The 12,157-nt window shown below is 44.0% G+C and overlaps 1 protein-coding gene across 1 annotated transcript in view; it reads left to right on the top strand.

Annotated features, from left to right (window-relative positions):
• T265_02711 (hypothetical protein) overlaps positions 1–11,809 on the top strand; it is a gene marked incomplete at both ends in the record, with an annotated part of 43,408 nt that extends 31,599 nt beyond the window's left edge. Inside the window, one exon of the mRNA XM_009167026.1 lies at positions 11,660–11,809. Coding sequence (XP_009165290.1) covers positions 11,660–11,809 — 150 coding nt within the window. The remainder of the gene's footprint in view (positions 1–11,659) is intronic.
• Between the last annotated feature and the right edge of the window lie 348 nt (positions 11,810–12,157).

Raw genomic sequence — 12,157 nt, 5'->3', positions numbered from 1 at the left:
CACCAAATTAGCCAATAGACACTCACTCATTTGCAAACTAATTCGGTTCTAGTTTTGCAAGAGACTGAAATCTAACTGAATCTCTCGTTTCTTCATGATGTTCTCAGGCAAGTGAGTGTGCTGCATGCACCAGGCCGCCTCATGTTTCAGTTCGTGCGATATTCGGGATGTCGCGATGCTACTCTTAAGGTTGCTGAAAATACTTGGACAACCCACGACCGGTTTCGCCCTTCTTGGGGCTCATCAGGTAGACGCATTTCCCGAGTTTCCGTCAACCTTATGTTCTACTTGAAACGAATTGCATGAAATTAGCTAAATACACTCCTTTGCAAATCAATTTGGTTTTACGGGAAACCTACCTGTAACTTAGCTGAGTCTCTCGTTTGTGATGTATCCAGGCAACTAAATGTGCTGCACCAGGCCGCCTCATGTTCTGTTTCACGATTCATGTCAAGCGAGTTAACTGGCACGTCTTAACTATCTGCAATCGATTCTATTGCCGATAAGACTCTATTAAAATTTTAATTAAATTTTCAGTGATCTGGTGAAGCTTTTCTTATCTCTGTAAGCATCGAAGCTGTGTATTCGCCCCACTGAAATAAAATTTCACGGTCCGATACAGAAATTGTATAAGTCCCCTATTGTTTTCAGTGTCTCGTAAATTGACCTACCTTTGGGGATTAGGCGAGGTTCAACGCGCGAACGATAGAGTGACAAGTTGAGATAAACAGAAAGAATAGTTGTTGGATCGTACGAAATCAGTCGTAAACCATGCGCAAAACTAAGGGTGACCCTTCCGTCCCTCATAGTAAACACTCCCGCGGTGTTAACGATATGGCTGTGTCAATCAAGATGGACGTCATCGTGTTGAAAAACGGTTTCGGACTTTGCACTTTTACACACATATTCATCCTACGCAAATATCCGTCATCATTCTCGGTTTGTTACACGACACGTGAAGTTAATAAACACTGTACGATTCATATATAGCAACCTGCAGTGTGGGCACCTTCAGAGTCAACAAGACAGGTGGCTTTGTGCCAATTCTTACTCGTTAAGTCTCCCACAGTCAGAGTCGGGACAGCGCAACCGTTCAAGTATCAGAATAAAATGCATACTAAGATGTATGTCTCTGCGGAGAAGTGACGCGTGCACGAAGCACTCGGTACGTCTAAAGTATAGAATGATATCGCCAGGTGTCGTTTTATGCGTGAAAGGCCCCGTTAAACATCATTGGTAAATGTATCCATCAGACAGTCAGACTTCTTAAAGCGACAGCTCGACCAGTTGAGGTGAATTTTCCAGAAACTCTGAAATGTTATCCGTAGTGATGTGTTCTCGAGAGGTAGACACTCTCATCACTATGGCGATATTCGTCTGCCATCCATTGTACTGAGTGTCTGGGTTGTTTTTGGTTTGTAACATGTCAGGAAACCAGTCTTTTTCTAGCATATGTTTACACCCGCCCATCTCACAGCTAGCTATTCTTGATATGGGTGTGATAGTCTACTGGTGCATAGGTGTGTTAGGGCTGAGCTTAGGGTTACTTGTGATTATATAACTTGTTTCCAGGGGTTATCAAATCTTTTCGTCAGCTTCTTGTTGGGGTAAATCCAAAAAATTGTCGACTTGACCTGCTCGACTAGATCCCAGTGACCTTTCTCCTGTCAGTTTCGCGTTCACCAGGGTTGGAATCCGGTCCGCCAGTCTGAGGGCCTTTAGGTTGTCCGATGAAGTTGGTGACTCGCAGTCGTTCGTAGATTGGCTCAACACCTTCATCCTGCGGAGTGCTAGATCAGATTGCCACACTAATCCAGTACACATTGATAACATCCTTCCGATTGTGGACGAGACTTTTACAAACGGTGCATCCAGCAGCTAGGCGTACCGCCTGAGCTAACAACATTGCCGTCAGAAGCAACCTGGCATCTTCGTAATATGGCCAACCGAAAAGTTTAGCATGACTAAAGAGAACCGGATGGAATGCCGGATGATATAACGTTTTGTAATTAATTTCGGGGATTGTAGACAGACCCACAGAATCGTGTGCATCCAGGGGAGTATACGGCAAGGAAATTTCACATGCTGTAAGGTGAAGGACAAACCACTACTGTCCACTATGTGGATGTAAACTTATCCGTTAATAATCTCTAAAATGAACTCCTGAAAGGCGTAGAGTTGTCGGCAAGCCAAACGAGTTGACACATCCAAGAACATGGCAGAACAGTTTGCCTAATGACAGAACAGAAGCCTGTAACACACGCGTCTGCGTTATCCCTATCGCCATACATCGCCATACACCATCCTCGGTGTATGACAAGCGACAACATGTCAACATCACGATGCAAGTCATTCTGTGGGTCTTGAAAATCCGCACCACGCTTGGTTTCTTTTTCATGAACACATCACCAACATCTTCGTGTTAACTGCGATTTCTGGGCAACAACAGTGCCAAGCAAGCTTGTCTTGGCACCATATCCCTGTTGATACGGTATAAAACTGCTATCGTGAAGACCTATGAGGTGTGTTTGATTCCACCGGAAATTACGAACATACTGCTCCGGAAAGATGTGACGCAACGGATCAAAATGCTTCAGGCAAACAATACGGTGGGTGACGTTTTCTGCATGCAACTCCCATGTCATTTTCGATGCAGATCTGAAGTCCGGCTTGTACACATTTTTCAGACTATTGGGATCAAGGTTCGCCAAAGTGATATCTAAGAACAGATAAGGCACCGCCAGTGAAGCACAGTGCTTGGACAATTTGTACATGGAGCCCAGAGTTCTTACGTTCGCTCACCTATCATAAAAGCAATCGAATTTGGAAACATCCTGTCATGATGGAACGCATGTTTCACAAGTCACTACTGAGTTGGAAGTGGCGGAATGTATACCATTAAGATTCTTTCAGTAAAAGTGACAACATCCAGAAAAAATATCATACAACTTCCCCCGCAATGTCTTTGCAGGGGTGTCTTTTGCAGATGAGTGTACTTCGCTAAGCCCGTGCAATTCGGGTTTAATTAGAACATGGGCTGGACGGAAACTCGGGGACTGCGCCTACCTGATGAGCCCGAACTGGAAGGGCGAAACCGGTGGTGGGTTGTCGGAGAGTTTTCTGGAACCTTGTGAGTAATTTGCTTTATGAAAATATACTGCGATATCTCGAATATCGTGCCAACTGAAACATGAGGTGGCCTGTGTGCAGCACATTCAGTTGGAGCACATCATAAACGAGAGATTCAACTGAATCTCCCGTGAAAACCAAATTGATTTGCAAATGAGTGTATTTCTCGAAGAAAGCTATTCATTTCAGCCTAACGTGTTTCACTGCTCCTAACTTTCAGTAGAGTTAGCCAGGAACAGACACAGCTTTTCTATAGAGGGAAAATGCTGGTAGCTCAGGTAGCGCAGATCTCCACAGACACCGACCGCTGTTTCTCATGTACGAGAATGGAAATAAGCTGAAGCAAACACCCAAGTTGTTGAGAAATACTCATCTGCCAACTGATTTGGTATTAATGAGACATTCGGCCGAATCCCAGTCAAATCTTCTGTTTATGATGCTTGGCCATTTTCGTACAGTTTGATTTTCAAGTACAACATACAGTTGGCGAAATCTCGGGAACTATTCCAATCTGATGGGTTGCAAGAAGGACGAGACCATTGGAAAGCTGTTACAGAGTCTGCAACTGGCTTTTACCTAAGGGTGTTCGATCGAGGAAACACCAGAGTTCGTACATCCCAGTTGCAAAAGAGTAGTGTGAGTTAATTTCAGATTGAATGGCTATGCGCCCCCTGATTCAGGATCCTCCCTTTCCAGAATGCAGTTTATGTTTCTTTGGTGGGGGGCTTTCTTGTGGAAGGGTGGTCGATAACAGTCGTATGGGGATAATGAAATTTTGAGACAGCTACTGAGAACAAGGGATAAAATTCTCTATCTTGCCTAGAGTGGATATTACACATGGTCAGTAAGTAATCTTGTTTGTTTGTCACAAAGCCGTGCTCCGATACAGGAACGAAAAGGACGATGATTATCGGGAATTCGATAAAGACTGAATCCCCATGCGTCAATTTACCTTTAACTTTTCACTTGTCGAATCTCCCAATGAATGGTTATTAGTGTGCGGTATGCCATTCTGAGCGATTGTCTGGCTACTCATCACGGTGCCTTGTGCTTATGACACTACTCATAAGGTTGCTGGTCACTGAAATCCTCATATTCTCACCCGTTTACAACTAGACGACTTCTCTTTCTTATAAACCATTCTTCTATCCTTTCGTTATCTTATTTAAATGACGTCAACCACATGACTTTTGAGTTTCATATTCTCTTCATTAGACTCCATCCTTTACTGCGTTGGCAGGATCCATATGGGACTATCATCCTGTTGGGCAAATGTACCTTCAGGGCCTATGTTTAAAGCTACTGCATGTCCGGAACAACCAGTCTTGTCCAACCAAAAAGCAATTCATTACAGCCTGCTTGGACGGTTTGCTGGTGGCTCAAATTTTGTGAACATTACGTAGGTTTTTTCAATCCAGGTATGCCTAGATGAATTGTTCATCACGCGTTTTAATAGTTTATGTGACAGAGGACAAACAGAACAAATCTGTCATATTAGCGTGACTCAGCACATGTAATCTACATGTTTGTAAAGCTGCTGAGCCGCTCTGGTAAGAAAAGTAAGGAAATCCCGGTCGAAGCCTGGTAGGGTCGTCCAGAAAACTTTGGAGATGGATTTACTGGCCAGCCTTGCAATGAAGGAACACGTTTCCTGGTAGAACAGGTTAGCTACTACCCCCCGAGGTGTTTCGTTGTGTGGGTCGCAAATCAAACTAAAGTACAAAAAAGACAAGCAACCTGACACTGGTTACTGCTTCGATTAAACGTCATTTCAGAAATGTGTTGGCCTCTATGACCAAATCCAATAACGAATGGAACGCTCGATGTATACTTTTATACAAACCAAGGACATTTGTGGTCATTCGATGACAAACATAAGTATTTTCTCAGAAACAAAACATTTTTCCCTTTGTACCGGTGCAGTCGGAAGTTCGCTTCCGGTAGACGAAGTGACGAAGTGTTCCAAAAATCAACTGTACTGATGAGGGGATTGCCGCAGACCTTCACAAGAGAACTGGTGAGCACAAGGGAATAATAGATTGACTGTGAAGAAACACATATAGATATCGAGCGCTTGCCACGTAATTATTAATGCGCTGGATCTGAACTTGACACAAATTTAGAAGGTTGCTGGAACTGCGGATTCGATGAACTGCCTCATAGTCAGTAGGAAACTAAACCAAAGTAACTTCAGTGAGGCGGTCTGGCTGTTGCGAATGATGTGAGAAAATATCGCTGGGTCTCTAAGTTCAACAGTTTTACAACGTACCTGAGCCCGGACTTTCATGCCGGGATTTGATTACCTCAGCCTCTGGGGAGCGTTCGCACCGGGAAAACTGAGCCAGTGGAGTTCTTCAAACATTACGTAGGAAATAGAATGGACATCATAGAACCGGTGAGAGTGCGGCGAACAGTTTTAAATCATTCAAGTCGATACATTGCAGTCGTTAGAGGGAAGGCCCCATCAACGTGAGTGCTTGACCTGCACACGATACTACTCATAAGTGTGTGAAACCACTCATCGCTGTTTCCTTTCCTGAGGGCTAATCAGGTAGGCCGAATTCCCACTTATGTCATCTCGTAATTGGACAATAACTGGAACCATCTATCTGCAAATTAACTTGGCGTTCATCAGAGACAAAGGCAAAACTCAATTGCATTTATTGCTTATGGTCCATAAGTGATTTAGATCAGAAGTACACCAATTGAAATCGACGTGGTCCCTCATTGGCCAGATTACCGTAGGACTTACAAATCCGCGACGAACGTTCTAGAAGAACGCCTAGGGAAATCGTCAGTGGAAGCAATCTGAACAAGAAAACAGTGACCAAAAACCCTGCTAAAATTTAGATCATAGACCCCCACGCCAGCAACTCGCCAATCTTAAGATATGTCAGCATATACCAATCCACACGAACTTCTAACCCTCGTGTTCCGGTGGAAAGTGATCTCGATAACTTGTTCTCCGCGTGCTTTGAAATTCAACGGACCTGTTCGCGTCTAAAACAAAACGGTACCCAGCAATAAATCCGTCGACTGATCCCCAGATTTTCCCGTAATTTGAATGAGTAATGACCCTGTTCCGCTCTGCGTAGAACTGAGCGCAGGCGGTTGAGACAGACAGGTGAGATGGTGTCACCTAAGAGGGCTGCACAAAAAATTCCGATATCTAAGTCTGTGAGATAGATTTTGATCCAGAAATACGCACAAGTGTCCATCAGTATTTCCATCTAAAAAGCTTGGTAAATGAGACACCTTTGAGTGTCTATTATTCTGAAGCTGGGGACGCGTCTGATGAGTAGCGGATCTGAAACTCTGAGGAATTCAGTGTGAAGAACTACACATCTGCCACCCATTAACCGGGTTATCCATCAAAAGGCAGTGAAGTTGATCTCTAAGTTTCCCTCTTCTCTCGACTTATATTGAAAACCACAAAAAAGTGTATGGATAGTTCGCCATTAGTGGTGCTCATCTCACGAATAACCGGGGGACTGAAAACCATTCATTTCCGGTTAGTAATTGAGCCTTGTATCATTCGACAACGAACTGCTGATCAGCCGTGTGGTTAAGTCGCGTTGGCTGACTTGTTGAGTGGAGACTTTGTAGACGCAAGGATCGAGGCGCACATGAAATTCCTTCTTTCGGTATCCTCCACTACAGATAAACCACTGGCATTAGCAGTGTTGTGGAATGTCGGTAGCTGGGGTGTGCTGTTTGGTTGTTGCTCTGTTCGCCGAGCTTAGCAGTTGGATTGCAAACGTTTCATCACCAATCTAGGTGACATCGTCAGTGCAGGGTTGAGTGGGTTGAGTGGTTGGGTGGGACTCACTCAACCCTGCACTGACGATGTCACCTAGATTGGTGATGAAACGTTTGCAATCCAACTGCTAAGCTCGGCGAACAGAGCAACAACCAAACAGCACACCCCAGCTACCGACATTCCACAACACTGCTAATGCCAGTGGTTTATCTGTAGTGGAGGATACCGAAAGAAGGAATTTCATGTGCGCCTCGATCCTTGCGTCTACAAAGTCTCCACTCAACAAGTCAGCCAACGCGACTTAACCACACGGCTGATCAGCAGTTCGTTGTCGAATGATACAAGGCTCAATTACTAACCGGAAATGAATGGTTTTCAGTCCCCCGGTTATTCGTGAGATGAGCACCACTAATGGCGAACTATCCATACACTTTTTTGTGGTTTTCAATATAAGTCGAGAGAAGAGGGAAACTTAGAGATCAACTTCACTGCCTTTTGATGGATAACCCGGTTAATGGGTGGCAGATGTGTAGTTCTTCACACTGAATTCCTCAGAGTTTCAGATCCGCTACTCATCAGACGCGTCCCCAGCTTCAGAATAATAGACTACTGGCATTCTTCTCACAAGTCGCCTATGCCTGTCGTCAAGGAAGTCTTTGCTGGAGGGTCAGCGAACACAGCATACGGTAATTGGAAGTGTGTGATTAAAGAACTACCGCTACTGTGTCTTTGTCATACACTACTCATAAGGTTGCTGAAAAATCTTCGACAGCCCACGACTAGTTTCGCCATTCTTGGGGCTCATCAGGAAGGCGCAGTTTCCGAGTTTTCATCAACCTTATGTTCTACTGTGTCTTGTCCAATTTCGACACAGTGCTTTTACTCAGTTTTGCCGACGCGCCAACTCAAGAGTCACGGATTCGAATCACTGTGGTGATTTTCGAGATCCACATCGCCGGTGACTCCCAGCGTGAATGAAATAGTGCCTGTTACCATTCCAGTACAAGGTGGCTTTAACTGTGGAATGGAATTTCAAAGTCTTTTGCCTCCCAGCAAAGCTTCCAAAGAAAGACAGCAGCTCGTTTAAGGTTAAAGTACGGAATGGATGAAACTTAATTCCATGGACTCGGCGAGGTCTACTTCTATTCAAGCGCGATTTCTACTAACGAAGTAATCGATGGGTTTTTTTTGCAACCCCGAAAAGCACAAAATATCAAGTTTCCCAGGTTCATGTAGGATTACATTCCTAAATGGAGTAGTAGCTGACAGAAACACCTTAAACAAACAGTTCCGATTCTGTCATACTACTCAAAATGTTCCTGATAGAGCCCAAGACATGTTTCATCCTTTTTAAAGCTTGTCAGGTAGACACAGTCCATCAACCTAATGTTCACTAAATTCGACTAATACATTCATCTGCATGCCAATTTGATTTTGACGGGAGACTCACCTGGAACCTAGATGAATTTCTCGTTTATGATGCTCCACTTCAACTGATTGTGCCGCACCAGGCCGCCTCATGTTTCAGTTGGTACGATATTTGAGGTACATTAAGAATACATTTTTTATAGACGCAACATACTACTCATAATGTTGCTAGCAACTCTTCAACAGCCTACGATCGGTTTTGCCCTCCTTGGTTGAAGTACACCATCATGAATGAAAGATTTAGCTTTATTAAGCTGAGTTTTCAAATCTGTGCACAAATGAGAATGCTAGTTTAAATTTTGATCTGTTTTTCTAATCTATTGTCACTCGGCATTTCTACCCAATCCGCTGTCAGTCTCTGATCGTTTTCTGGCTTTTATTCGTTCGCTTGTCTCCCAAATGGTTTTCCTCCACTGTGATACCATTTTTCCATGACCGGTTGCCCGAAAACTTTTGTTTTTACAGGAAATTTGAAAAAAACCAACACTGTATTCATTTAATTTTGGCTGTTTGTTGTTCGCTGAATCATGATCTTTAGACACGCAATCTATTGTTCAAAACGCTTTCAAAACATGGGCGAACATGGGCGACTATCATAAATCTCTTATCAGAGGCTTTCGATCTTTGGTGGATTACGGAACAAATTTTCCAAAATATTTTTCCCTCCGGATCTCAGTAAATTTCATTACATTTCCGGAATAGAGGGAATATGCCATGATGGAGCTGTGTTTTACATGTCATCCCAAACCGGAACAGGGAAGGGTGATATTCCCAAGAGCATATATGATTCGTTTGTTATCCGGTCGCATTGTACAACATAATGAATACCCAAAAATGTGCGAAAAATAACGCATTCTTACGCTTTCAGCCCAGGATCGGGCAACCAGCTGAAATCTGCGTGTGATATCTATTTGTCACGAGCATAATTTTCAGAATTTTGTCGGAAAACCTTTCGAACAAAATACAACAATAATGTTTCGTGCATTCGTATTGACAACTGAGATGTTAGCAAAATATTTCTCAAGGGCAGGAGATAAAAGCTAGTCAGAACCGCGATCTTGAACAGTTTCATCAGGACCAAATGAAAGATAAGTTTTTGGTAATCCGCGAACAGCCTACTGTCGGTTTCGCTCTGTTCGAGACTCATCAGAAAGGCGTAATCGCCGAATAGTATTAGTCTGTCTGATTAGACTCAAATAGGACGAAACTGGTAGTGGACTGTCAGCGGATTTTTGGCGGCCTTTGCGTACTACTTATGTCAAATAAAATGAAGTTTATCAACTATCCTCGAGGCCTGTGTATTTCATTTTGGGCTATCGCATACGAGGGACCTCAGTGAGTCTCTCCCTCTGTCTGCGGCAGTTTCAGTATAAGGTCAGAACGAGGAGAACCAGGAAATTAGCATCTTACTGGTAATGTATTGTAATATTGGAAGCTCGGGTGAGTTTATTGGTCGCTGATCAGGAGAGATCATGATGAAGATGTCCCCTCGAATGGTGACGAAACGTTTGCAGGCCAACTGCCACGCTCAGCGAAAAGATCAACAGCCATCTGATCAAAAACCAACAACTATTTACTCGGCAGAACAACTGTTGAACAGCTTGAATGTAGAAAACCTGGAATTTCACTCGCGTATTTTTGAGGGCTGAGATGTTGCATCTTTTGGTAGAATTTTGATTCGGGCTTCTGAAACCACTTGTTATCCAGGGATTCGTAGTCACTGTCTTTAGAGTTATCACACAAGCACTCAAGCGTGACAGTTTCATTGAGGCGTTCATATTACGCACAATAATTTCACTCATCCCTCTGGAATGCATCCACCCTCTGGGCCGGCCAAAATCAACTGACCACCTTCGGGAGTAGGGAGACAGTAAAATGTGAACTTTTTCTCCACAGTTGACCTTGATACCAGTTTGTATGAAGGAGAATGTTGTAGGGAGTTGCTTTTTAAACGAGTAACAAAAAAGCAATCAGGAGTCTAGCAGACAATGATATTCAGTGATCGTCAGTTCTTAATGACCTTGAACAGGGTCCTAAGTGGCACACAGTATCGTTCCACAGGGGCTTTAAATGTATGGTGCATTTTGCTCAACTGGGATTCTACTCTAAGGCAGGAACTAAGCTGAAATACAGAATGGGTTCTCAATGAGGAATCCGTAAAAAAGGACCTCCAGAATTTGGGTTTATCTACGGTCTAGTCGGACAAGGGATATCGAACACGATCACCAGAGTCAGAAACACCACTGTTCATGGGGCACTGAATGGAATAGTGGATATTTTGCCAGACCGGTGTTATCAAGATCCGCAACGAGGACCATGGTTAACCAAAAATGATCATGGTAGACATGTTAATGCCATCTGGATTAGCGCAACCAGATCGGAAATTCGCTGGATCCTTTCAATGACTTCACTATATATTCTAAAATTCACACATCACGCCAGACCGGTTCTTCTGCAACGATTAATTTTCTGTCGACATCTTACAGCAATGTCAAATGAGACTCATTATCAGTCAGTTCCAAGAGCTGTACCAGTTACGTCCACATAGTTCACTGCGGAGGATACCAGAACGATCATAAGCCAAACGGACAGACAGTTTTTTTATAGGGGAAAAGGTTGGTAGCTCAGTTAGCGTAGATGGTTGTTGGCTTGTTCGCTGAGCTGGGCAGTTTGATTCCAAAAGTTTCATCACCAATCGAGGCGACATCATCAGTGCACTATAGGAGAGCGTAGTGGTGCGTAGCGGTGGGTTAGTGGTTGATCGTGATCCCCTGCTAGCAGCACGTATATCAACACACACACACAACACTACGCAAAGCACAGCCACTAACCCGCCACTACGCTCCCCAATAACGCACTGAGGATGTCGCCTCGATTGGTGATGAAGCATTTGGGATCGAATTGCCCAAGACTGACAATTCCTTATATATGCTCGTCCATAGATCGAAAACGTCGCTCAATCATGACAACTCTGGCCAATCGCATTCAGCTTCCCGGTCACAAGTAAGACAAATAAGGTCACTGGTGGTTGATCGGATGGCAGTTGATCTGTTCGCCGAGCTTGGCAACTGGCTTGCAAACGTTTCGTCCCCAGTCGAGGAGACATTGTCAGTGCGCAGTTGAATGGGTGCTTCCTCCGTGCCTAGCTGTGGGGCACTTCGGGTCAGTTTGCAGTTTGTCCGCTCCCTGTTTGTGTTTCGTTGTGGTCTCCTTTCCTTAAATCTGGTTGGGTGTGACGGCGTCTTCTATTTTTGGAAGTTTTCTTGCTTCGGCCTGATTTTTTGCTTCTTTTTTCTTTGTCCACCTCTGCGTTCTGTAGTTCCATAATTCTTTTGTTTGCAGTGGCCGAACATGAATACAAACTTGCAACCAAAAGGCACGACAAATTTTCGCCGGTCTCCGTACACGAAGACCAAGATGGACACAAATTCAACTGAAGCACCGTTCACATATTGGCTCAAGCGAGAACAAAGAACGAACGTGAACTCATAGAAGCATGGCACTCCACTGAAAAAGCCATCAATAAACACATCGAAATTGGTCCAATCTATCCGCCACTGCAAACTAGAGAATTACGGAAATACAAAACGCAGAGGTGGACAAAGTAAAAAGAAACAAACAATCAGTGGAAGCAAGGAAACTACCAAAACTGGAAGACGCCGTCACACCCAACCAGATTTAAGGAAAGGAGACCACAACGAAACACAAACAGGGAGCGGACAAACTGCAAACTGACCCGAAGTGCCCCAAAGCAGCCAACCAAAAAACCAAGGGAATAAGAGGCATACAGCCCACAACGCAACAAAGCAAAATCCCGGTCGGTCCTACCATGATGCAACA

Source organism: Opisthorchis viverrini (genome assembly GCF_000715545.1).
Source record: "Opisthorchis viverrini unplaced genomic scaffold opera_v5_35, whole genome shotgun sequence".
NCBI lineage: Eukaryota > Metazoa > Platyhelminthes > Trematoda > Opisthorchiida > Opisthorchiidae > Opisthorchis > Opisthorchis viverrini.
This window is presented reverse-complemented; position numbering and strand designations above follow the sequence as displayed.